Here is a 25,394-nt window from a genome sequence, read left to right as displayed (position 1 = left end):
TGTAGATTTTAACAATATGCTAATAATTCCCAGCAGGTGGACAATGTAAACACCAAACAATCAGTTGAAAATGTTATTATATTTTATTGAGTAACCAAATCGTTTTAAGATGTATTAAATTGAAAAATTCTCTGAACTGCAAGATCATGAAATTATTGAAAGAGCAATTACGGTTTTATACGTGTACAAATACCGTAAATGAGGCACTATTAGAAAACTATTGAAATGTTATGTAACACCTTTCATGAAGAATAAAAGAAAACAACATGGTGTTCCAAGAGTCATCTTCACTATCCAAGGGTTTTCCGTCCACTTTGCTCCCCTGGACCGAAAATCCTTGGCTAGCGAAGATGTCCAAGAGTTGAACATGTTTATTTGGACACTGGTCAAAATTTGAATCTAAATTGGACATCTGTCAAGATTTGAATTTGGAAACTTTTCAAGATTTTAATAGCTTAACTTGTACGCTTGTCAAGATTTAAAGTCTGATTTTGGACACTTGTCAAGATTTGAAATGACAAATTTGTATACTGGTCAAGATTTGGACAGTCTAATTTGGACACTTGTCAGGAGATGGGAAACTCCAAACAGAACCATGAGGAAGATGTTCATACACATCACAATAACATAGTGGCTAATGCTGGTCCCAATCTCCAACCAGCTGCCATAGTCACGCACCAGGAAAAAGAAGTTCTGTAAAAAAAAAAAAAACAACAAATCAATAATTATTCCTCAGATCTAAATACATTTACAAGCTGATATTATTTTCAGTTTTGGTTTATCTGACGTTGCAGTGAATCTGAGTGTTTTAATACATGTCATGTTACAAGATTATACATGTAAGGTCACACAATAATCGTTTCGAATGTATGAATGAATAAGTATGGAAAAGAGTATTTTCATAATGACATGTAAATAAAAATATTATATGATGGCTGCAGAGGAATAAATTTGTTCATTAGTGTTAAAAAATATATCTTTTGTGCTGACTTACCAGTGCCATAATGTCCGACATGATCATTACAATCAAAAACAGCGCCCGAGTTGGAATGTGGGTCAAGATTTGAACGGTTTGGAATGAACATGCAACTAGGACTAGTGGTAGAATGTTCTGAAATGAAATGAAATGAGACTGTATAAATTTACCATATTGTATACTCGGTACCATCCAGTCTAAAAATTAATTTTTACAAATTTAGTCCTCACTTTGAGCATTAGGAGACCACCCATCACAAATGGGCTGAAGACGGTCAGGAAGCAGTAAACGGCAGCAGGCTCAAAGCTGTCAAAGTACAGGTAAAAGTATTAAACTACATGTTGAATGTCATTGTACTTAAAGTACCGGTAACATACCGGTATATAAGAATACACAAGTATTTATGAAAGAAAACCATCTTGCCTATTGATACTGGCTATATTCCCTGTGCTATAGAATGCAACAAGTATAAAGAAAATCTATTCATCTGTTAAGAAAAATCTAATTCATGTAAATGTACATTTCTAAAATTCTAAGGTCTTCTGATACCATATGTTGTCAAAAAAGATGTAAAGGTACCAGACTTCCCAGGAAGAACTTATAACCACCAGGGTCTTTTAGAAATTATGTTGATGACGATGATACCTTGACCTTGGTCAAATGACCTAGTATCTGGGTCACACCCTCAGGTCATAAGCACCTTTGTGCCAAGAACGACTTCTGTTATCTCGTCTTTTAAAATCATATACTGGACATTAATGTTGGACTGCTAGACAGACATTCCAGTATATCCCCAAAACAACTCTCTCAAACTTTGTTTGAAGGGGTTATTAAAAACGTTGCCTTAAAAATTATAAAGGATACATAAAAGACAGATCTGCGTATATCCTCTGCCACTAGATGGCGTTCTCCAGAGAGAGACGATGAAAAATCAGCGGTGAGTAGATTCTAGTTGAATAAAAAAACCTTCATTAATTGGGTCCGTGATCAATATCCAAAACAAGTTATGAACAAAATAAACGAAAACAGTATGTGAGATTATTGTAGTTTTTCAAATGAAATCTGGTGTTTATCAGACATGTATACAAGTACGTAGACTAATAGATGTATGACTACTCTATATATGTATTTAACAATTGCATGTAGTTACAAAATACCCGTAGTACATGTACAGGATCATACATTTACAATTGTACCTTTTCCTTGGCAATATGCACTTCTTTCTCCATCTGAATCCATGAAAACAGGACAACACAGAAGCAGATGATGAACAGACCTTCCTGTCTGTCCTTAGTTAGGGAAATCAACAGTTATCTCGGTTTATAATATCTTGTAAGAGGATGAAATCTGGACTCTTCACTAATAAATTACTTCACAATACATTTTTTTTCCAAAATATTTCAAAAGGATACAACAAACTTAATAGAAGGTAGACAGGGAAAAATGCAAACACAATGGAGAACAATCGAGGTAGCACCTGGGTGGGGCTCAGCAAGGGGAAAAGACTAGATGTCACTGAAAAAAATTATTAAAACAATGTTATAACTACACATAAACACAGAAAACTGAAAAAAAAATTCTTATTTTTCCCTCCAACTTCATTAATTTTACATTCTAAACATTATCAAAAATGTTTCTATCTTATTGTAATGGACATTAGTTGAAGGAAATCTGACGTAAATTTACTAGTACATGTACAACGCCAGTATGTTAGATGTCTGACCATTATTTTTATTCATTATCTTTACTTACCAAGAATACTCCAAGACAGGATTTGGTTGAGCCCGGGGAGACCCTCTTTCCTGCGTATACTGGATGACACAGACCACAGGTTGTAAATGGCAGCCAGGAGGACAGTCAGCTGTAACACACCCATCACAATATTAGAACTACTGGTACACAAGATAACAGGAACAGTACTATGATGCAACCATCACAAATTTAAAGACTTGGGTTATACTGGGAAGATCCGTGTAGCATGGTTAATATTTTTACGCTTAAATCCCCTGTGTCCTCATTTGTTTATCATTGCTTACCTGTGCCCACCGGATTTTAGCACCTTTTACATTCATCAGGTATCTTCTGGAAAAAAAAATACAGTATGAACTTCATGTTTATCTATTTAATGCATATTTCACAAATTATTTTGATAAACATATACATGTATTTATATCTGTACATGATTTTTCAAAAAATGTGAAGCTGATTCAGAAAATCGGTACTTTACCTGTCTATAACACAGCCAGCAATAAAAGCAAGAATTCCAGCCAGAAGTCTGAAAAAGGAAATCTCATTTTCAACTGTTTTTATTTCCAATAAGCAGGTAAAACTGAATTTCTCATCAATAAGGTAACATCTGACTCACACCACACTGTAGTTGCTCTGTCGCCCTACGACGGGTAATAAAGGGAACATGGACAGAAGCAGACAGGTCACCAGCCACACATACTGTAACACATGAATAACTGTAAATAATGTTTACTGTAACACGTGAATGACTCTGTAAAAAATGTTTATCTCCCTATTCAGGAAAAGATTTCATTATGAAAATAACTTAATATTCAAAATATTTTTTTATTCTATTTTAGAAAAGTTTTGCAATAAGCATGTAAGAAAATATGCTGTGCTAACATAACATCTGACCTGGTTTCTTGACCTAGTTCTGTATGCAAGCAGCGGCCAAACTCCAAGGGCTACAAAACCTATAGAGAAGATCCCCCTGTAGAAGAACCCAGCCACCTGAAAAATATATAACCTAGTACATGTACACACATACATGTACACATATAGCTACATGTACAGAGTGATTGTTTAATGCTATACTCTTGTCAGGTTTTCAAACAAAGAGCTTTACCACAGCCTCCAGGATAAGGAGACAGAAGAGGGTTGTTCCTATGACAGGGGATCTACTGCTGTCCCACAGTCTCTGTGCTGCCGTCACATAGATGGGCCAACTAAAGAATATCAGCTGTGGTTATCATTAAATCAAATATTGCAATTTTCTTTTAAATAAAAAAAACCATGAACATGTAGCTATTACAAGCAAAAAAAAGAAGAAGTAAATCTGTGCAAATTTTTTATCTGCATGTTTATTTTTGCAATCATAAAAGTTTAATATACATGTAGTACACGATAACAGGATATACCATAAATAAATGCATGCCTGTGAATTGTAGTGTAAGGTAATTGGAGTAACATTCAAAAAAAAAATTCAAAATTGCTGACCTTTCTAAAACCAACTTCCAAAGTAGAACAGGAACCAGGCAATACATAAAGTAGGTCCAGGGCAGAGATTGTACTGAAACACAGAAAGTTAACAACTGGATTTTCAACTATAACTTACTAATTACTTACTATGACTAACTAATATCTACTGAGAAGATGTTGAACACTGATCAAACAGTCAACATAGGGGTTAGATATATAGATAGTGATTCTTACCTGAAAGTAACAATATTATCACTACGGCAACTGTTACAGCTAATCCTTGGATGAATTTCTTTGACAACAGAAATGGAGAATTCAGTTCATCAAAGAAGGTTCTCTTGTATGACAGTCCCACATGGTCTCGTAGAATGAGGGTCAGGATGTAGAATATCCAGCCCACAAAGCCGGCAGTGACACTCAATCTGCAACAAAATGAAGAACAAACTTGTGTTCCTGTAGTTATCAATATGTTTTTAAAAAGAGCTTGTAATGAAAGGTTACCATAAAAAAGAATCAAATGAACTTTAACTGACTCAGTTATGATTTCATTTAAATTTGTAGAAGCATTTTATCCCATTTCCCATAATTTGGTTAGATTATACATGTATTAAACATGGGTATGACAGTTCTTTTGAAGGGGTCATTTCCTTATCATGGCCAACCTAAAAATTAAGTTTTCTGGCTGTCAACCAAAATCTAAGATTTGCAGATGCTTAAGCCCAATTATTTGAATTAGGCTTCTATCTACTTGATGTTAAATACAAAACATAGAATAGAAAAGACTGTGACGTTTACCCCAGGAGGAATCTGTCATAGTTCTGGTAGTATCCTAGTCCACGGAATGCTAGAGCCATCAGCTGCTGGGATTCTTTTATCTGTGAGTATATCAACAGGAAACCAAACCATTAATCTCAAACAAAGAAACTTGTTAACTTAGTTATTGGTATTTTTGACATAATTACATGGATACTCACTGCATCTTCAAAAAGTCCATCTTTGATTAGGTTTTTTATTTTTCTGACATGTAAAACCTGAGAACAAAATTATCAAATTGATGTTAAATTAGTGATTTTTCTAAATTCAAAGACTAAAGCTTGAGCATAAATTGTGCAATAGCTCTATATAAAACTGTGTTTTCATCATATTCCAACCTGTTTGTCCTCTGTCAATTCCCTGAAATAAAAAGAAACAACAAATTTTCATAGACAATGATGTCAATGTTATTTGTCTGTTGTTGCTTATCTTGACTAGCTTACAATTCTACTTCAGGTATACATCATTAAAGAAATGGATTCGATTGATTCTCATTGATTAAATAAAGTAAGCTCATAATATGCCGTAGTTATCTCCCTTTAACACACTTTCTATAAGAACACATATATAAACTTACAGAAATGGTCTAAATGTTTGTGAGAGCGTGGTCTTTTTCTTAAGCTCCATTTTAACCTAAAATAAAAAATATTTTCTAAAAAAGTCTCCTTTACTTCATAACAATAAGGCAACATTATTAACAAATATCCAAACCATAATGTTTCACACTGTTACCTTAAACTGGGCCAGAATTTGCTGGGCATTAGAAAACATTGCTTCTGTTTGGTCCTGAAGGGGAATATCCAGAATCTCTAGAGGGAGGGCTCCCTGTAAAAATATATGGCCTCTTGTACAGTGGTATAAATCTCACAGTTCAAAATGCATTACATGTATATAGAGCTGAAACAACTTACCACAGAATTAACAGGGTAAGGAATCCCAAGCAGTGCTGCCATCAGGGGAGACATATCTGCCTAAATCAAACATAACAATTAATTGCTTGCAACATTCATTTGATCCAGTTATTCATTGTTTCATATCATATACTAAGAGAGATCTAACTACAGTTAAACTTCTATATCTCGAACACTGATATTTCGAATACAGTGGATATGTCACAATGATTTGTAAGTCCCAATCTCTTACTTTTAAAGGCCGAACATTTTTACCGGGTGGTAAATCTCAGGTGAGGGCGGGGCTTAATTATTAGAGGTGTGAAAGCCTCCGGGGCTTGCAGTCTACCTGTGGTCGTGAACGCTACTAATCGCTATATACAGGAGACAAATTAATACACAAGAAATAAAGAATTAGTCGGAATTGGTCTTAGTTTAAATATCTTATTGTTCTAATGACCATACGAAGCGATTTTATACGGAAATGGTATGTGTTGTCCGAATTTTCTCTAAGCACACGTGTATAAAGCACAATTGAAAAAAATGCCGTAAATTAATTCTGCTATAAAAGTATAACTCAGTACATTGTGTTTAGCACTTGACATTGTTTAAAAAGTTAATTTCAACAATAATAATAGTATAAGAAAACCATAAGAATGTGGAATGAAAAGACAGCCATTATACGTCGACAATTAATAGAGTTCGTTTTCCATGGAGTGACGTTTACATGCACCAACTTCCAACGGAGTGAATTACCAGTAAATATAGCTTTAGTAGCACAGTGTACGTTTGTTGTAAAAAGAAAATGTTGTATGTTTTAGAGCTGTCCATGCATTTTCGTGGAATTTATTAGGTCACACACATTCAACATAATTCATATATAAATTGTGCGTATTTTCAATCACTGAATAATTATTTTTCATAATCAATTTTAATACTGGTAATGTTTAAAAATCAATTTTCAATTCCCCCTTTTTAATACATGACGGAAGATATCAAAGATAATGTAGTTAATTGCTAGTAAACAGAAATCAACGGACCTGGCAAGATCACACTCGGACGATCACGTCCATCAAACTGGGTGCTATTGTTTCAAACTTGATTGACAAGCGGCATCATTTTGAAGTTTGTACAGGTAAAAAAGGGGGCGTTTGTAAAATGTTCGGCCTTTAAGTATTTTACCCTTGATATCTGGAAAACTCTTGAAGTTTTTTTTACAGTCCCATCTAGTTCGAGATAACAAAGTTTGAATGTATGATCTACGACTGCAAAAATTTTACCAAATCTGAGATTGTAGTGTGATGTACAGGCACATGAAGAATTGTTTATCAACTTCAAAAATAATGTAAAAATTTACAGATTAGAAAGGTGTAAAAGACAAAACCCAGTTACTGCTTATAAAGTTTTATGAATTACCTGTTGCACATCAGATCTTTGCAATTTATCTAATTTCCATTCTGCAAAAAATGAAAAAAAATTTAATAGTATTAATAGCGCCATAATAAAGAGTTTAATGTCTTTTTAACAATTTTTTGTAAATATATGCCAGGTACTGAACCATTTGTGAAACACCAAGACAAAAATTTATAAAATAAAAAAATCATCACTCTTACTTTCTGCAAATCCATCTTCATATGTTTGAGTATTATGGTCTGCTCCCCTTGGATGGCGGATCCCTGCGCCCCAAGCTACCAATGGTGTGAGGGTCTCTGAGGGATGCCCTGCCCCATGTGATCCCCAGTCTGTCATCCCATGGTCAGCTGTCACAATGTAAGCTGTTCTGTTGTCATGGTGATAAAACTCCTCCAGCAGTCCAACAACTTCCTGTATCCCATCATCCACTGTTGCAATGTTATTTAGATATTCTCTGTGAAAGATCATGGCAAAACCTCCTTAAGTCAAACTGTTACATGTTCGTACAAAACATCTGTGATTTTAATTCATGTTCAGAGAGTCTACTCACAGTGAGAATGGTTTATGGGAGTGGCCATTTGTGTCCAGACCCAACAGATGAAGGAAGAAGACAACTTTATCCTTGGAGAGTTTTTTCTTCAAAGCTTGGTCTTTCTCTGCTTCCATCAGAAATTTCTGTCAACATAAAGCATTTATTACACAGTAATAACACACAGCTTGAGCATCAGTTTTTTCTTTGGGTAAGTTATTGTTGATAAGGAAAAATGTCCTATAGAATACAATGCTGGATACAGTTGATTTTTGACTTGTCAAATACTATGAATTCATATAATTTTATGGTCCGTCGATGGCCAACCACTGTTTCGTATTTCAACTTCAATAATTCAAATCCTCACACATCTTGAAAGTTTTGACTTAGTTTGAATCAGTTTGAGATTCAGCAAAGGTTTGACTGTATCTTTGAATACCTTTATGGTTATCCTAGACTGACCTTGACCTTATCAAACACCCAGGTGTCCAGCTTGGAGGAATCAGCTGCAGCGAAGTCTTCGTTCTCCGAGGGGTAGTAGTCCATGAAAACATGGTCTCCAGAGGCGCCTGACAGAAAATAAACTATTACATTAGGAGAAACTGTTGTTTTATTGCATCTGTTTCAGAATGCAGGGTTTGCACTTATCATCAGAGCTACTAGATTCTTTTATTTCATGTCTTATAATTGCTTTGGTATGCTTGTAATGCATGGCTTTTTTCTAAATACATCTGTGTAACTTAAAGTCAACATATTCTGCTTCTGATGTTGTAATTGCACAGGTTGATGCTTGGAGACTAATACTAGAATTTGCTCAGGGATATAAATCCTGTCTCATTTGATTTTCTATCGTACCTTTAGCAAACATGGGAAGAATATCCGGACTACCCCAAGACCAGGTGTAACTGCTCTCATTGAACACAGAGTCAAATTCCACAGGGTTCTCTTTCCAACCTAAGATAGATCATTGGAATCGATAATTGGGGTTATTGGTACATTTATTCAATTTTTATTTTTATTCCCGTAATGTCATTGATGTATTGTTATCGTGTTGTTATTGCTATTGATAATGCTGTTATTATGCTATTAAATTTATCATAGTCTCATATGGATTGTGCAATGTTATCATGTTGATATTGATATGATGTTATTGTTCTCATGCTGTTATCATGCCATTAAATCAATATCATACCCTTTGCTACAGCACTAACATCCTCATAAAAGCCCGCTATGATGGCCACATGACCAGGGCGGGACTCAGTTGGAACTCTTGTGTGGGACACACCCCATACACCTCTGTTCTCTATTATAGACCTAAGATACAAAAAAATTTCCAGTACCGGTAATTCAAACATGCAAGTTATCTGTATTAATTTTTTTTTTGCAAATAAAATATGTTCACATTCAATTTCCATTTCTGAAGTGGATATAACATGAGTGTAGATACTCAAGTACTACTTAATATCTAGATACATGTATCAATTTACTTATATACATCATACATGGTCATTTCAATACATGTATGATGGAAAGAAAATTTTGCAAATACATGCATGTACCTGAGATAAGGTGCTGTAGGTTTCCCATTTGGTAGAGGCTCAAAAAACTTATCAGCTCTTAGTCCATCTGTCACAAAGAGGACCAATCTCTTGGCGGGAGGATTTGGGTTTGAGACATAAGGAGTCATTCCGTGGACCAATGGTGTGGTGAAATAGATATCAAAGATGGAGTAGAAGAAAATCAGGTGAACGGTTACTCCAAATATAATCAGTTGCCATGTCTTCATGTTGGTTAACAGCCTACAGAATTCATAAAATAAATACTGACAAAAGGTTTATCGAATACAAATTTATGAATTTTTAATAATTGTGTTAGTAGATTCTGAATATATGAAAGAGAGATTTAGATGATGACAGAAATCTTGTGCGAGTTCCGTAATGTGGTGAGGTAAAACGGGAAAAGGAAATGACCAAAAGAAGCAGAGTTAGAGAGACTTAGACCATGCAAAGAAGCTGCATGCCTATAGAGAAAATTATGCTGATTATGGCATCATGAGTGATGACAAATGAAAGTTGGGATATAAATGAATTGAACATCACTGCAATCCGTCAACAAAAGAAAGTCATTGCCCAAGAAAAACTATTTCATTTGACTTTTATGTATAGATCTTTGCAAGAGTCAGAATAATCTCTTTTGATAAGTGGACAGGCGTAGCTTACATGGATGTAGGCTATGCCTGTCCAATTCTCAAAAGAGATATAGAGTCTGAACGGCTAACTAATTATTGTAAGCATGGTAAGAGAAATGAATCACACTAATTATCAGTTTCTGCATGAAATATCTTTACCTTTATGTTCATTGAATATATGCTCAACTTTGGTTTCAAAATGAAGATAAAATGGCATGAAAAACCGGTGTGGTAAATTGTAACTGTGCAAATTCTGGCTGAACTAATATCATTCGATATTAAATTGTTCGTTTATTATTCGAGGGCTTTGAATTATATATGTACATTTCACACAAAATCTAGGATCATTTAATTTTAAAAAGTTTGATTTCAGAACTATCATAAGCATATTTTGTTTTTAAAAAAAGTGTTGATGGTTTTTCTTCACTTTATAATAAGATTGATTTCAATCGAATAAATATGGACTGATTTAACTGAATCTTCATGCCGAAAAAATGTAAACAAAAAATGATTATAGTTATTTTTTCTTTTGCAAAAGTTCTTCAGTAGGTAATGACTACACTGTGGATTGTGGAATAAATTCTTATATACGTTAGGGTTTTTTTTGTAACTGTTATTACGGGGTTTTGATGTCTTCCTGTGTTGCTGTGAATCATTTTGTATCATCTTCCGCCTTCCGTGATCGTGTGGTTTTCCTTCATCAAGAAGATCAACACTGATCAAGATGCGGCAGATAGAATGGTCAATGTGGGCCAATGAACAGGCTATTATCAGCTCATCTGGTAAGAAACTGATGGTGATGTTACTTTTAAATAATTTGTAATTTGATGAAACCAAACAAAATATTGTTTAATATAAAGGCATTGGCCCTAAATTTATAAAGTATGGCAAGAAAAAAATTCAGGGACTTAATATGCTTTCTCAATGATAAACATTTCAGAATTTTTTTCTTCAGTTGTCTTGTTCGGTGGAATAATTGGCATCACTGGCTTCTTCAGAGCCTGGGAGATTGGAATATATGCTGTGTATCCTTTCTTGTGTGAAACTTTTTTCCAAAATCAAAATTATATTTTAAAAAATCAAAGGTGCATGTATCTTAATCTTGCCATGACTATTTAGTTCTTGACCTCTGTATAGAGTAGTAGCTGTTCTTGTGTTTGTGATTGAATATCCTAGAGGCAAAAGAGCTAAAGGAAGAACTACAGAGCGCAAGTATGCAGATGTGAATTTCATTAAAGTAATTTTCTTTTTCAGACTAGCCTAGATGTTGATTAAAATAATAGCCCTACTGTTTTTTATGTGTTTTCAGATTCCAACATCCATTTACCAGATTTGTAAATCGTATTGGCTTTCTTGGGAGGAACTACTTTGTTAGATTCCTATTTCACCTGATGTGAGTGAGATAGATGAGATTTGGTATTGTTGGCCAAGTTTACTACATTTACTATAAACTTTAGTTTCCAAAACAGATTTTGTTACATTTACACAAAATCACTCACATTTCAACTATGCCTTTTAAATAAAACATAAGCTAAACTGCGTGAATTTTAAGGACCCTAATATTCATCAATACTCATTACTTTGTTTCAGATTGTGTGCTCCATTATGCTTCATCCTTGCTACCATTATGGGAGGACTTTGTCTGTTTGTTACCAGTATGATATATCTTGTTGTAAGTTTCTACCAGCATAACTAATCTTTTAACCAAAGAGCCCTTTTTGGTTATAATCTCAATAAAATCATAGCAAGAAATACAAGTATAGATGTGTTCCTGTGGGGTTCCTTTGGGTATCCTTGGGGTACCTAAGGGTGTCTCTGGGATACCAGTGAGTCTCCAGGTTAACAAGAGTTTTGAATTTGTATTATTAGGGTATCCTTTGGGTTCCTTGGGGTTAAAAGATGTGCCGGTTATGGATATATTAGATTGCAAGGGAAAAAGTCATTAGAGTAGTGGTTTTATTTACACTTTTCTTTTTTTTGTTTATGTGCTAGTTAGTAATCATCCTTCCTTTTTGGTGTACCGTATAACGGGTATTTTCTGCGGCTTGAAATTTTTGCGGTTTAACCGCTAAAGAGTATCAAATTATATTCTGCGTTTTCAATTTCTGCGGTTAGATTAGACCGCAAAAAAAAAAAATACATATGTTTACCGAATTTGCCTTAGGGAACGTAAACTAGAGAACCAATCTTACACTATTGTAGCGTTTTTATTTCCGTATTAATACAAAATACTATTGTAAAATATTAGTATTCATACAAGCATGCAAATTTATTTTATAACTATTAAAATGACAAAATACAAAAACTTGCCGATAACTGTCCGTTAGGATTTGGAAGAATACTTCCGCGCTTTACATATCTTAAAATCGACTTTCTTACCGTGTTCACAGTGAATGAGAACTAACTCTCAAATGTTTTACAAGTCTACTAAATACTGCTTGTGATCTTTTCTCAGATCATTTTTATTTCATACTCGACTAAACACACAGTCCTTATATCTGTTCAGCTATAATTGATATCGCACAGGTAACATGAGATAATTAGGTGTGAAATACGACGCAGCGCCCCCTAATAACGGACTGATCACGATTGGAAATTATAGCTTAAATTTAAAATAGTGTCAAAATTAGTGATTTTTTGAAAAGAATATTTTGCGTTTTGAATTTTTTGCGGATTTTTCTTATCTGCAAAACACCGCAGAAAATAAACAACCGCAGAAAATATCCGTTATGCGGTATTTCAGCAGAAAAGAAGCAAAATTTGAAAGAAAAAAAAAATCATTCACTTTTATTTATACGTAAACAACATTGTAAATCAAGAAAAAGAATATTTCTGAGGATCAATTAAGGGGAACAACTCTGTAGCATTACTCCCGTTTGTTACTCTCTAAAGGGTAACAACTCTGTAGCATCAGTAGTCATTACTCCAATTTGTTACTCCCTGAAAGGGAACAACGCTTTAGCATCAGTAGTCATTACTCCAATTTGTTGCTCCCTAAAGGGGAACAACTCCAAGCATCAGTAGTCATTATTCTTATGTGTTACTTCCTTAAGGGGAACAACTCTGTAGCATCAGTAGTCATTACTCCAATTTGTTACTCCCTTAAAGGGAACAATGCTTTAGCATCAGTAGTCATTACTCCAATTTGTTGCTCTCTAAAGGGTAACAACTCTGTAGCATCAGTAGTCATTACTCCAATTTGTTACTCCCTTAAAGGGAACAACGCTTTAGCATCAGTAGTCATTACTCCGTTTTGTTACTCCCTAAAGGGGAACAACTCCAAGCATCAAGTAGTCATTATTCCTATTTGTTACCTCCTAAAGGGGAACAACTCTGTAGCATCAGTAGTCATTACTCCTATTTGTTACTCCTTAAAGGGGAACAACTCTGAGCATCAGTAGCCATTACTCCAATTTGTTGCTCTGAAATGGAAACAGTTCTTACTGATGATTTTCCTATACAGGCAGCATTTAAGGGAGAGCAGTGGAGTCCAGTAGGCCTGGAGGAGAAACCAGTTGAGGATAACAAAAAGGAACTCAAGTCCTTCCGTCAACCAAAGAAACCCCCACCCCGTGCGCCTCCCCAGGGGATAGAGGATAACCACATCTAACCAAGGAGTACGCCCTTCACTACCCAAAGAGATTATCAACATTGACTCTATTTTCATAGTTATATTGCACTAGACTCTGAACCTCATGTATTGGTTATGATTATATTGCACATTGCTGTTACTGGTATTTCTTGTTAACAATTTGATAAATTGTACATTTATGTTTTCTTCCTATCATTTATACATATATTATATGTACATTTATATGTTCTCTATCTAAATGTAATTGTTCTGTTTAACATGTCTGAAAGGCAAATAAACAATTAAACTCAATTATTATAGTGTTTACTCCCAGATTTGTTAACAGGAAGATGGACACAATGATACACAGTAAGCAGGACAAATTTAATTTCCACCCTTTTTGCCCTCATTATAAAGGCAAGTAAGGACAAACTTAGAAGGTACTGGTAGAATGTCTCTCTTTAACTTTTTTACAAATATGCTAAGGTGAAATCAAACAGGGCAAAATTGTTTATAAGGTTTCACAAATCAGAAATTTGAAGTCGACAAAAATCATTACATATCTAAATACTCCAACAGTTTTCGTTAAAAATTTTCTAAAGAGAATTGGTTTAAATGATAATGATCCTCTGATAGTATTATAATAAATCTTTGATATGTGTAGTATTAAATAAGAGTGAAATCATTTGTATTGCAAATTTGCTTTGTAGTGTACATTTGCATGAATTTTTAATACCTGCACATATACACATAATTTTGAGCTACGGATATAGGAAAGTCAATTGACAGGCCCAAAAGCCAGTGCTAAAATTGAGGTTTACTGTATGAGCAACAGATTGCCTGGTGTATATCTTGCATGAATTAAAACAATAAAAGTATTCAAGTATTTCCTGCATATAATCATGATCTTTTCATTGAATAAATGAATTTAAAAAAAACCCACTAACATTGCTCTGATTTACAAATATACATATGCCATTAGGCCTCTTTAATTTACATACGTGTATTACATACATGGAAATGTATTCATAAAATTATCAAAATATTTCTGTAATTATCTTTCAATCAAATTGTTTTTCATTCAAAGTTTCTCTATGAATAATCCAAATATTTTTAATAAATGGGAAATTTAAAGTTACTCATATGTACAATGTATCAATAATAAAACAATTTTTTCTTTTGCATAAAATAAGCTTTTTCCTTCTGTTATCGTGTTCATTTGACACAAAGTTGGTCCTCCACCCTAACAAGTCCAATCTTGTCCTTTCAAATCAGTCATAACAATCATCGCTGACCATAACACAGAACCAAGGCCAAAATTACTGAAATTATGGTCATAACAATCTCATGCCTCACAGAATTTTTCATTTTGTCAGCAGAAAAAAAAATCCACTCAAAAACGGGAGGACAAATATTAAACTGTTTTATGATAGAACCAGGAACTAAAGTATTGAGACGCCTAGTCACTCAGCAGACAATCAAGCATTCCTTGATTTATTCTCAACAAATAAGTCAATGCATCTGTTTTGACTTTTTCTCTATTTTCAGCCTGAAATGATCCTCTTTCAGTCCTTTGATCTTCTCTTTTTTGACTGAAAAAATCACTGGTTTTCTGTATTTAAACTAAATCTACATATGGTAAAAAAAAATATAAGTTTCAAAACAATACTGGAAAATTATGTCTCGAGAGACAAAACAAACTTACCGCTGGCAAAGGGAGAGAATCTGATAATTCAGCTTGTTTGCTACTGCCTTCCCCTCTATGAACAAACAATTGAAAGACTATTAATTAATAATCTTCAACGTCAGCCATTTTAAATAACTATATTTTACGAGGGGGGGGGGGGGTTACCATAAATCTGCCTTTAATATAAAAAATTTAATTTGTCTTCTAGTGTTAATATTCGATCTACTACATGTATTTAACGAAATGCATGGCTTACATGTAGTGGTTCCACAGAGATCAACTACCTAAAGGGGTTCAAGCCACCAATGCACGGGAACAACCTTTTTTTATAATTTGATTTTAACTTGTATATTTATTCCATAATATCCATTGATGGCAAATTTGCAATAACTTTGTAAAATGCATGGATACCATCAATAAATTTCTTTTTATTTCATTTCATTTATAAAGTTTAAAGGACAAATAACATTTTTATGATAAAAAGAATACTTTAAGCTGAGGGTAGAAGAACCTTCAATAAACACACATGCACAAAACTGGTGGGGTGTCTCAAGCATATTTTGTTAAATTAAGGAGCACTGGGTAATAATCTACCTGTACATGTAGGCGTTGATATTTTACTTTCAGTCCTACCTTTCTTTTTCTGGCTGTGCTTTTCTTTTCAGTCTGTGTTGTGGAAATGAAGGCATCAGCTCAGGGTCACATGCTGTTAAAATTATTTTCTCAACAATAAAAATCTCTATTAAAGACATAAATTAGGCTACACGATGTGACCAAAACAAATAAAAAAATATGATACACCACTTTTCATTAGTGGCAATGGATATATTAGAGATGAGCCTTCATAAAAAATTCTTGACAAACCTGTCCTAAGACAATAACCCAGATTTTGAACTGTAACAATTTAACATACCGGTATTCCACATTTTGTACTTACGCAGTGGTGGTTCTTTGAAGTATGAGAAATCAAGACAGTCTTCTGCAGTAGCTCTACAAGACAAAGGAATAAACATCTGTCACAAACAATGGATGCAATATACAGCCACATGTAGTAACAAATTCACAGAGCATTTTTAAAACTTATTTCTTTACAGGTATTCTTTAACATAAAACAACATTTGTTTGCTGTTTAATTCTATTCTTCATTCAAAATATGCGGATACAAAAATTACACATAAAAAAGATGAACAAGAAACAACAACTATTTTGATAACAATTTTGTTACCTTTTAGACGGGTCATACATAAACAAGAAGTTGAGTAGTCTCACTCCGGAGTCGGTCAGCCAGGGGAAGGTGTGCTTGATGTTGTTGTACCTATACAAAGAAAGGTCAAGGACATAGACCAGTGTCAAACAGAAAGGTCAAGGTTATATCCCAGTGTTAAATAGAAAGGATTCTTACTCAGCAATAAATACTGCTTACAATTTTATCTTTCAAATAAAACTTCCTGTTTACTTTAAGCAACTGCATCTGTATACCGGTAACTACTTTATTGAATTGAAATGAAAAGAACAATGTCAACAGAACACAAAAAAGACTTACGGCTGTTTCTTCAATGAAAGAGTCTCCATTGCAGGTAACTTTGAAAATCCCTTTATAGGACAAAAAGAAAAGATTAAATAAATTAATTTGATTAGATTAAATTGTTTCTTGTTGGTTTGATTTTCAATTTATGTAAGGTGAAAGATAAAATACAAACATTTTGAATAATATAACAGTACATGTATTAGCAATAAAGTAAGTGCCCCCCGTACTTACCGGCCAGATGTTGTCATTGGGTGTCCCAAGCATTTCTATGATGAGTTCAATCTGATGGATGTCCGATCTCCCGGGGAGCAGGGGGCGGTGTGCCAGGAGCTCTCCAAATATACACCCTGTCGACCTGTCACAACAAGTAACACATGTACTGTTACTGGGGTCATTGAAAATTGTAATCATTAATACCAGAATTTTGGGCTTAATTTTCACATCATTTAGATTTGTGGCACAGTTGACTTTAATTGGAAAGACCTTTCAGTTACAAACGTCAAGTTTCAAAACTAAAGACCAGACATTTTTCAAAAATCAAAAGTCATGAGAAATATTATGGAATACCATCCGCTAAGGAATATTACAAATAGGTTTACCACATATCTACAGCAGTCGTCTGCTCTTTGGCTCCGAATAAAAGTTCTGGCGCTCTGTACCTTATAAAAAACAGAATTTAAAACTATCAAACGAAATGTAAAACAACAAAATTAAAAGCTCCTTAGAGCTTTCAAAAGCTGGTAATTCATATCCATATTTCATACAGAATTGTCTCTGGTATGGTAATTTATGAACCGGTATACAAGACATTCATTTTCATTCTGTAAAGTTGGATAAATTTTGTTAAGAGTTTGAGCTATACTGAGATTGCTCTTACCAGAGAGTGACCACAGTGGGGGTCATAGGTTTCTGGGGTAACCCATACTTCCTGGCCAGCCCAAAGTCAGCTGAAAGGATCAAAATAATAAAGAGTTTACATTCAATATGTGGTAACAGAAATTTGTTTGGAATTGATATATGTAGGAAGTAAATTGTGTACTGTTTTGTATATCAATGTCAATTTATAAGTGGGAGTTGTACTTTAAAGGTGGTAAAGGACACCTGTTGATATGAATGTGGATTAAAGTGCATTATAATTAAATACTTTTATTGGTTTAGAATTTTCAAATTTTACAATATTAAACCAAAAAATAATGTTTAAAAGTTTTCGAAAGTTAGAAATTTTTTAAAATCCCCATGGGTTACAAGTCCATAGTGAACCCTCTAACCTGCTACCCTATACTGTTAGATGGCAATTTTGGGAAAGAAACTATTTATAAGACTATACTTTATTTTATTGTTTATTTCAATAAATAATGTGTCACAGCATGTACCATACCAGCGTACAGTTACTGTTCATTGGGAATGGTAAAAGATTTATAACTTTCAGTATTATTTTTAGGTCTGATTGTCTACAGAATCATGACACATGTAAAATATAGAGTTAAACAAATATTTCAGAAGACATACATGTAGTATTGTAGTATCATGTTTCCAGAAGAAAATAAACTTGATTTACCAATTTTCACACAGCCGGTATCTGTCATCAATAGATTTGACACCTTTAGATCTCTGTGTATGATGAAGTTTTCATGTAGATAGCGCAAGCCTTTAAACAACTGTAGCATGATGCACTTCACCTACAGAACCAACAAAATCATGAAAATACAGGTATCACTATGTGGACACTATAATGTTCAAAATGAAACCCGGAATAGCAGTAATGAATCATTTTTAATTGGGGATTGCTGATCTTACCTGTGCCTCGGATTGGGGATTGCTGATCTTACCTGTGCCTCGGAGAATGGAGAAGACATGTTATCTAGGAGGGAAGCTAAATCTTGTTCACAATACTCCATCACCAGGAAAATACTGCAGAAAGTGAGAGAGATGACAATAAGCAAACAATCAACAGCCACAACAATTATTTTCCACAATAGATAATTCTAACAGATGAAAAGACAATGCACAATTGCACATGGTGAAGTGACTGAATACTTTGCTTTCATGAAAAAAAAATTCAGGTCTCTCATTGTCCACTTTTACCTTTCTAAACTTTTTCCAACAACAACTTCATGAAGTTCTACAATGTTTTGATGTCTTAAATTCAACAAAATGTTGATTTCTCTCAGCCCGCTGACAGGAATCCCTGGAAATATTCAGGCATAAAATGTCATCTGATGTACACTGCTTTGTTATACATGTACGTAAAATTAACTGTGTTTCACATCTACATACAAAAGCTACTTTAAACAAATTGTTTAAAACTTCTTTTTTACTTTATTTAACTGAAAGTATTGTGGAGGAATGTTGCATTGAATCTTGACTTTATTAACTATTAGTTAATAACTAATTATAACTAGCATTGTTTTCCCCCACTTTTCAATTTTAAAAACTAGAGTGAGAATATGGCTATATCATAAACTGGTACATATATTAATACAAAACGCTAATTCATAATCATCCACATAAATTAATCCAGTTCAAAAATCAAAATACTACCATTCACATAAAGTAGCCCATTTATAGAATTATACCAAAATAATACCATTCTTTTCTCGCTCCATTCTCATTTTCTTTAATGCAACTATTGTGTCTGTCTTTCTATCTCGTGCCCTGTCTGTAAAATAAAAATAAAAAATTCATATAGATGACCCAGTCAGGAACCTCATCTGAGATAGGCAAAGGCTCTCCAATTGAGAGTATCAAAAAATCATTACTACATGTAATTGTATTGTTATGTTCTCACAATATAACTCGATAAAATTAAATATTCAGCAATTGAAATGTTAGCAGGTAAAATAATATTAAAATTGACCAGCTAAGAATACTATTAAGAGAAAATTTAAATAATATCAATAAAATACATTATCATGATTGTAGATTCATTGACTTTTAGGTAAGTAAACTTTTGTGACTCAAAAGCAATGTGATATCAAAATATGCAATTGGGCAATGCATACAATAAATGCAAACTTTTTAATTTGCTAGCAGAAGAGATACAACAATTTATGAACAACTAGGATGAAAACATAACAAGAACATCTGTATCATAACAGTAGATAAGGAAACTGTTTTGATGGCAAGGATATTTAGAAATTTAATGAAAACTTGAACAGGTCGGGTACACAACCTTATATGGATAGCATTATTTAACACGTGACAGTATTTTCGGCAAACAGATTCTCCAATCAAGTGAATGAGTTGCAATGCATGACGGTCTACAACGTGTTTACGATTCAACAGACGCACGTGGTTTTTGTCTGTTTTATTCACAATATTTAATTGCTTGCCGGAATGTTTGTACATCTTGATTTTTACTTTAGAAGGTAAAAAAGGAAATATTACGTACCATTAACTTTGTTCCATGCTCACATTGAAAAATACTGTTGTTTTAGTTGATCAATTGTTGCTTCAAAAATGATCAGTATCAAACGACTGACAAACATACGCATACAAGTACAAACAGGTTTTGATAAGAAAAAACTGCACAGCTGTATATCGGTGACTTTATCATTGTGCACTTGAAATAAATACAGGTAACTGTACGTTTTAACATACGTGAATAGCCACGGTAGTAGAAATGCGCAAATATACAAATGCAGAAGCGAAAGCTGTGCAGCATATAGTGTTTTGTCCCATAAGCATTCTGATGAATGTCCCTGAAGAAAATATCAACGCGGATTCTTGTATTGTTGTCTTAAATATGGGATATCACGTGAAAAAACGGTACTCACTGCTTCTAATTCTATAGGACGTACCTCTCTTTTGAACACTGACAATGGGGGTATTTAAATAGGTTGATATAAGTCCTCATATGCAATATATTTTAAATGTGAGCATAGAAATTGAAGTTCAGACATAATTGTCCATATTAATTTCATAAATTCTGAAAAATAATTCAAAATGAGTTTCCAAAGGACAATTCAAAATGGTATATATTTTCAATACGCTTTGTATACACTGAAACTTGTAGTAGCCCACAATGCCTTGCAACTCATTCACCTGATTGGTTTGTCGATAAAAGTAAACAAATGGCTAATTTAACATGCAAATTTATGCCGACGTCACAAAATATAGTGGTCTCGACCTGTTGAACATTTGAATTCTACACTGAACTGAGATAAAGCAGCGATAAAAAAACAGATGTTGATTATATTTTCTGGTAACATTGATGAAGGAACCTCCTTGGGATAAAAATATTGCTCTTTGCTGCACATCTATACAGAATGTTTTATCATTCAAATGACAGAATTGTTCTAAGGACCAGGTTTAATTATAGAAAATGAAATAAAATATTGTGTTGTATATCGCCAAGATTTTCAGAGGATTGGTCTGCAATACCTACATTGTTGCTATTTCAAAGCCCCATTTCACCACATTCATTGTTTACGGCAGGCAATTTCAACCACAGAAATAGCGTATTACCAAAATGCCTTGGTATGAAAATTGTTTTAACAGACTTCAAATCGCTGTAAAGCAGATCTGCTTTGCAGCTGCTACATTGCGACTAACTGGGATGAATTCCCACTGTGACCTGAGCATATTAATGCTGCCATCGACATTTCTTTACTAATAACTATTAATGCAATGTGAATCTAAATAGAATACATACACACAATTCCATAAGTACCCTCTCCAACTCTGCTCAACTTCTCAAATCCAGAAACACTTCGACATTTTCCATGCTGTAAAATTAACCATGCAAATCGTAAAAACATTTTTTAAAATATACATTCTTTCACTTTTTTCTCTTTTGGTTAAAAAACAGTAACATGAAAGCTGTCTCGAATTTGCTCCGACTTACTCTATCAGTTTCGGGAACATCAATCCACTCGCCAGATAAAATTGACAAAAATCCAGGTTTAGACTCTTTTGCAGATTGCATCTCCATTGTTTTATCAAAATGACTACCACTAGACAAACTGCATTTTGTTGTAACTCACAAAAAACGTGGGGGGAAATGTATGTTTTGTTTTTTGGGAGTGACAGGTGCAAGATAGTTCGTAGCCTGGTTCCCGAGGCCTTCCGATAATCGGAAGGCCTCGGGAACCAGGCTAGATAGTTCGTACTTAAAGTGTCAGGTAAATAGAGGACACGAACGAATCAAGTTTATATTCCCGGTTCAAAGAGGTTCATACAAAAATACTAAAAAATACCAGTTTGCTTGCATACATGTAATCTAGGCCTATCATAAATACACGGTGCAAAGAAAACTTTATAGAATGATGATATAGGATCACAGGCACCTGACGTTATATATTTTCTCAGAATGAAAATATATTCCCTCTACCTATTCAGCTATTTTAATTATGAGAAAAATATGTAGGGGTGCCTGTGTATAGAGTCTACGTAAAATATAACAGTGTTCTTTCATCTATAAATTGCATTAGAAATATGTCGTGACATAAGAGGATAATTAAACCCCCCAAAAAAGAGTGAAGACCGGGGGGGGGGGGGTTACTTTCGCACTTGTGGTACCAACTACTGTTGGTATCGATTCAAGCCCGAATGTTAAGATTTGCTTTGAACAGTTTATAGTGTAATCATTTTTATTTCTTACACGTACCCGAATATTATTTTAATTTCGGAAGGGAGTTAGGAGAGGGTGCATATGGGCCCGAAATGGACAATGAGTACAGGGTTTGTCAAGTTCCGGCACTTAGGATGTATAAAAGATAGACACATTTTTTCCAAAGCAATAATATTGTCTAAAAAAAGTAAAGACAATTTAAAAAAAAAAAATTTAACCACAAATTAAATCACTTCAGTGGTTTATTAATTGACATCACCATGTTGACATACAGTCAAAATAAAATCAAATGACAGACAAAAGAATACTATAACATAAAGACTATAGCATGCAAGACAGTTTTGTACAATACTTCATAGTCCCTGGTACGGAAGCGTATTAGTGCCACTTTGTATTTTTTTTTCTTTAAAATTCCAAGATTAAAGTTGGAAATTCAAAGATTAAAGTTGGAAATTCCAAGATTAAAGTTGGAATTTCCAACTTCAATCTTGGAATTTCCAACTTTAATCTTGGAATTTCCAACTTTAAAGTTGGAAAAATCAACTTAAAAGTTGAATTTTATTATATTTATATATATAGATAGATAGATATATACTATGATTTTTTGTTCAGTGTGAATTAGGCTTCACTCATAAAAAGAATGGGGGAGCTCATTTGCTTTCAAGAAGAACTCAATATAATAATACAACAACTCGAACTCACTGGAATTAATAGAACATGTCATAATTATAATTTCAATTTTATTTTTTGAATTCCATGAAAACAATAACTACCGGTATGTCATAATCAATATATATATGTGTATAAAAGGTTGCTTGATTGTATCATATACATATAAAATTTTAAAAATCCTCAATAAATAAAAGAATTAAAAGGATTAAGCATAATGAAGCATAGTACTGAAAAACATTAAGGAAAGTAATTATATGTAAACAATAATCTATTCTGCAATTTTCAACAAAGAATTTTCAGTTAACACATACATATACGGTAGTATGAGCATGATAATCTTGAACAATTAATGAATATGTTGAATTGAATCCCAAGATCAAAGTTGGAAATTCCAAGATTAAAGTTGGAAATTCCAACTTTAAAGTTGGAAATTCCAACTTTAAAGTTGGAAAAATCAACTTTAAAGTTGGAAAAATGAACTTTAAAGTTGGAAATTCCAAGATTAAAGTTGGAAATTCCAAGATTAAAGTTGGAAATTCCAACTTTAAAGTTGGAAAAATCAACTTTAAAGTTGGAAATTCCATGATTAAAGTTGGAAATTCCAACTTTAGAGTTGGAAATTCCAAGATTAAAGTTGGAAATTCCAAGATTAAAGTTGGAATTTCCAACTTTAAAGTTGGAAAAATCAACTTTAAAGTTGGAAATTCCAACTTTAAAATTCCAACCTTAAAGTTGGAAACTTTAAAGTTGGAAATTCCAACTTTAAAGTTGGAATTTTAAAAAATAAAAAATATATATAGAGTGGCACTAATACGCTTCTGTACCCTGGAACTGTTTCCTCTGCATTAAGCATTTATCTAAGTAGATACATTATTTAAAGATTAAAAAGAAATATTGCCCGCTTATTATGAGTCGAATTTAACACTCTCTTTCAGTCGAGAAGGAGTGTTTAACTATCAATAAAGTAACATGTTTTTTTGTTAAAAAAAAAAGAATAGGTCTAGCCTCCATTTCTAAAAAAAATATCAAATAATAAGTTGATTGAAAACTCCTCTCATACAGAAAAGTATTTTAGGGCAAGGAGTAGACTTATTTAGCAATTTATAAAATGCAGTGTTGCCTTGTTTGAAATAATACATGTATATACATCTACCTGTATATCTGTCATGTTTACAAAATGAAAGCATGCTATTGATTTGTAACATTAAATCTATATTATATAAACCGATATCTTAATTGAGATTGTTTATCTTCATTACACCAAGTGGGAATATCTAACGAATTATACGCCCCTTCTCTTTCGGTATTTGTTGATTCCAGAAAAAAATCCACAAGAATTTATGCGAAGCAAACACTTCGTTATATTGAAGTAAACAGGGTCAAGGCTGATATACAGGTCCCTGCTGTAGAGGTTTGCAAATCGAAGTTACAGCTCTTGGGGTGTGCATTACGCTGTCAAAGAATGACAAATTTCAGTGAAGGTGCTTATAGCGCATCCGAAAAAATATATCGTAGTCACTAACAAATCTTTACAAGTTGATCAATATTTGAAAAGAAGAGTTGTGAAAGCATTGACTCGAGAAAGATTCCCAATAGTAATGAAAATGAGCTCATTTGCTTTCGTAAAGCAATTACACTGTCTATAAATTGACGATTTTATTTATCTTTAATCCTTTTCCAAATAAGAAATCTTCATATGATTTTTAGGGGTACGTAATAAAACATTTTTAAGAGAGTGGGGGTGGGGTGGGGGCGGGGGAAATGGGCTATTTCACGTTTATTATTCTAAAGGTAGATATTTTGAAAAATCATTCTATTGAGAAAAAAATCAATACATGTAATGTGATTTCATATTTGACGGGTTCCATACAGAAGAAACCCTTGACGAAAGCCCTGTAATATTGAAATATTCCTGAAAACAATTTAAAAACAGCATGCAATGTACAAAATGTACACTGAGATGTGAACTATGTACAAACTGCTCACCCGTGATAGAAATGTACAATCAAGTAAATTGATTTAATATCTATCTGCGATCCACAATAAAGATTTGTTTATCTAAGAAGTGTTTTTGGTATGTCATACGAAGTTTGGGATTTATTTGATATTGTCCCAGAGATGTGAACACCCAATCAATACCAGCATAACAACGAAAAGAAATGATTAATCAGGCACGTAGCATCGTTTTTGAAAGGGGGCAGTCCCATCCAATAAAATCTTGACAAGTTCTAAAAATCATCAAAAACCTAATCCGTGGGTTGGGGCCAGTGTTTTAGTATTCCTTCAGCTTGAATTTTTTTTCAATTACAATGTTTATTCCCTTTTTTTCACTTGCTACTCAAAAATGT

At 33.5% G+C, this 25,394-nt stretch overlaps 3 protein-coding genes across 4 annotated transcripts; 1 reads left to right on the top strand and 2 right to left on the bottom strand.

The window, feature by feature from the left end:
- Nucleotides 1-12: 12 nt before the first annotated feature.
- LOC128187894 (GPI ethanolamine phosphate transferase 1-like) lies at nucleotides 13-10,285 on the bottom strand. The gene is made up of 29 exons (XM_052858560.1): nucleotides 10,176-10,285; nucleotides 9,388-9,627; nucleotides 9,021-9,142; nucleotides 8,684-8,782; nucleotides 8,291-8,397; nucleotides 7,850-7,974; nucleotides 7,500-7,753; nucleotides 7,303-7,343; nucleotides 5,908-5,967; nucleotides 5,729-5,821; nucleotides 5,574-5,629; nucleotides 5,335-5,356; nucleotides 5,158-5,214; nucleotides 4,979-5,058; nucleotides 4,418-4,605; nucleotides 4,202-4,274; nucleotides 3,831-3,930; nucleotides 3,620-3,715; nucleotides 3,342-3,424; nucleotides 3,204-3,251; nucleotides 3,013-3,058; nucleotides 2,729-2,837; nucleotides 2,389-2,491; nucleotides 2,173-2,260; nucleotides 1,841-1,924; nucleotides 1,400-1,455; nucleotides 1,207-1,282; nucleotides 995-1,111; nucleotides 13-693 (listed from the first exon to the last, which is right to left on the bottom strand). Exons 2-29 carry the CDS (start codon nucleotides 9,612-9,614, stop codon nucleotides 535-537), a joined length of 2,769 nt encoding a protein of 922 aa, XP_052714520.1. The 5' UTR covers nucleotides 9,615-9,627; nucleotides 10,176-10,285; the 3' UTR covers nucleotides 13-534.
- Nucleotides 10,286-10,486: 201 nt separating this feature from the next.
- Nucleotides 10,487-13,899, top strand: LOC128189679 (cytochrome b-245 light chain-like). The gene is made up of 6 exons (XM_052861378.1): nucleotides 10,487-10,798; nucleotides 10,972-11,041; nucleotides 11,154-11,228; nucleotides 11,326-11,409; nucleotides 11,607-11,688; nucleotides 13,480-13,899. The coding sequence occupies exons 1-6, from the start codon at nucleotides 10,741-10,743 to the stop codon at nucleotides 13,624-13,626; spliced, it is 516 nt and encodes a 171-aa protein (XP_052717338.1). The 5' UTR covers nucleotides 10,487-10,740; the 3' UTR covers nucleotides 13,627-13,899.
- Nucleotides 13,900-14,469: 570 nt separating this feature from the next.
- LOC128189677 (cyclin-dependent kinase 10-like) lies at nucleotides 14,470-21,841 on the bottom strand. 2 transcript variants are annotated; one of them, XM_052861377.1, is made up of 15 exons: nucleotides 21,649-21,841; nucleotides 21,457-21,529; nucleotides 19,390-19,461; nucleotides 18,888-18,990; nucleotides 18,632-18,713; nucleotides 18,361-18,481; nucleotides 17,680-17,749; nucleotides 17,402-17,461; nucleotides 17,034-17,157; nucleotides 16,818-16,867; nucleotides 16,500-16,589; nucleotides 16,212-16,264; nucleotides 15,908-15,980; nucleotides 15,293-15,347; nucleotides 14,470-15,179 (listed from the first exon to the last, which is right to left on the bottom strand). In XM_052861377.1, the coding sequence occupies exons 1-15, from the start codon at nucleotides 21,733-21,735 to the stop codon at nucleotides 15,153-15,155; spliced, it is 1,140 nt and encodes a 379-aa protein (XP_052717337.1). In that variant the 5' UTR covers nucleotides 21,736-21,841; the 3' UTR covers nucleotides 14,470-15,152. The 2 variants fall into 2 exon arrangements, with proteins under 2 accessions (XP_052717337.1, XP_052717336.1); XM_052861376.1 differs by lacking the exon at nucleotides 14,470-15,179 and having other exon boundaries at nucleotides 15,245-15,347.
- Nucleotides 21,842-25,394: the final 3,553 nt, after the last annotated feature.

Source organism: Crassostrea angulata, chromosome 6 (genome assembly GCF_025612915.1).
Source record: "Crassostrea angulata isolate pt1a10 chromosome 6, ASM2561291v2, whole genome shotgun sequence".
Classification (NCBI taxonomy): domain Eukaryota; kingdom Metazoa; phylum Mollusca; class Bivalvia; order Ostreida; family Ostreidae; genus Magallana; species Magallana angulata.
This window is presented reverse-complemented; position numbering and strand designations above follow the sequence as displayed.

What these genes read in the sequence shown, in the direction of transcription:
- LOC128187894 (XM_052858560.1), bottom strand. Translation starts at nt 9,614, where the DNA reads ATGAAGACATGGCAACTGATTATATTTGGAGTAACCGTTCACCTGATT. An exon ending in CTTACCCTGTTAATTCTGTG is followed by an intron (nt 5,822 to 5,907) that starts GTAAGTTGTTTC and finishes ATATTTTTACAG; the next exon opens with GGAGCCCTCCCTCTAGAGAT. An exon ending in CCTGTCTTGGAGTATTCTTG is followed by an intron (nt 2,492 to 2,728) that starts GTAAGTAAAGAT and finishes AATTTTTTTCAG; the next exon opens with TGACATCTAGTCTTTTCCCC.
- LOC128189679 (XM_052861378.1), top strand. Translation starts at nt 10,741, where the DNA reads ATGCGGCAGATAGAATGGTCAATGTGGGCCAATGAACAGGCTATTATC. An exon ending in GGCTATTATCAGCTCATCTG is followed by an intron (nt 10,799 to 10,971) that starts GTAAGAAACTGA and finishes TTTTTTCTTCAG; the next exon opens with TTGTCTTGTTCGGTGGAATA. An exon ending in GAGATTGGAATATATGCTGT is followed by an intron (nt 11,042 to 11,153) that starts GTATCCTTTCTT and finishes ACCTCTGTATAG; the next exon opens with AGTAGTAGCTGTTCTTGTGT.
- LOC128189677 (XM_052861376.1), bottom strand. Translation starts at nt 21,735, where the DNA reads ATGGAGATGCAATCTGCAAAAGAGTCTAAACCTGGATTTTTGTCAATT. An exon ending in GGGTACTTATGGAATTGTGT is followed by an intron (nt 19,462 to 21,456) that starts GTATGTATTCTA and finishes TTTATTTTACAG; the next exon opens with ACAGGGCACGAGATAGAAAG. An exon ending in CTTTCATTGAAGAAACAGCC is followed by an intron (nt 16,590 to 16,817) that starts GTAAGTCTTTTT and finishes TTCTTTGTATAG; the next exon opens with GTACAACAACATCAAGCACA.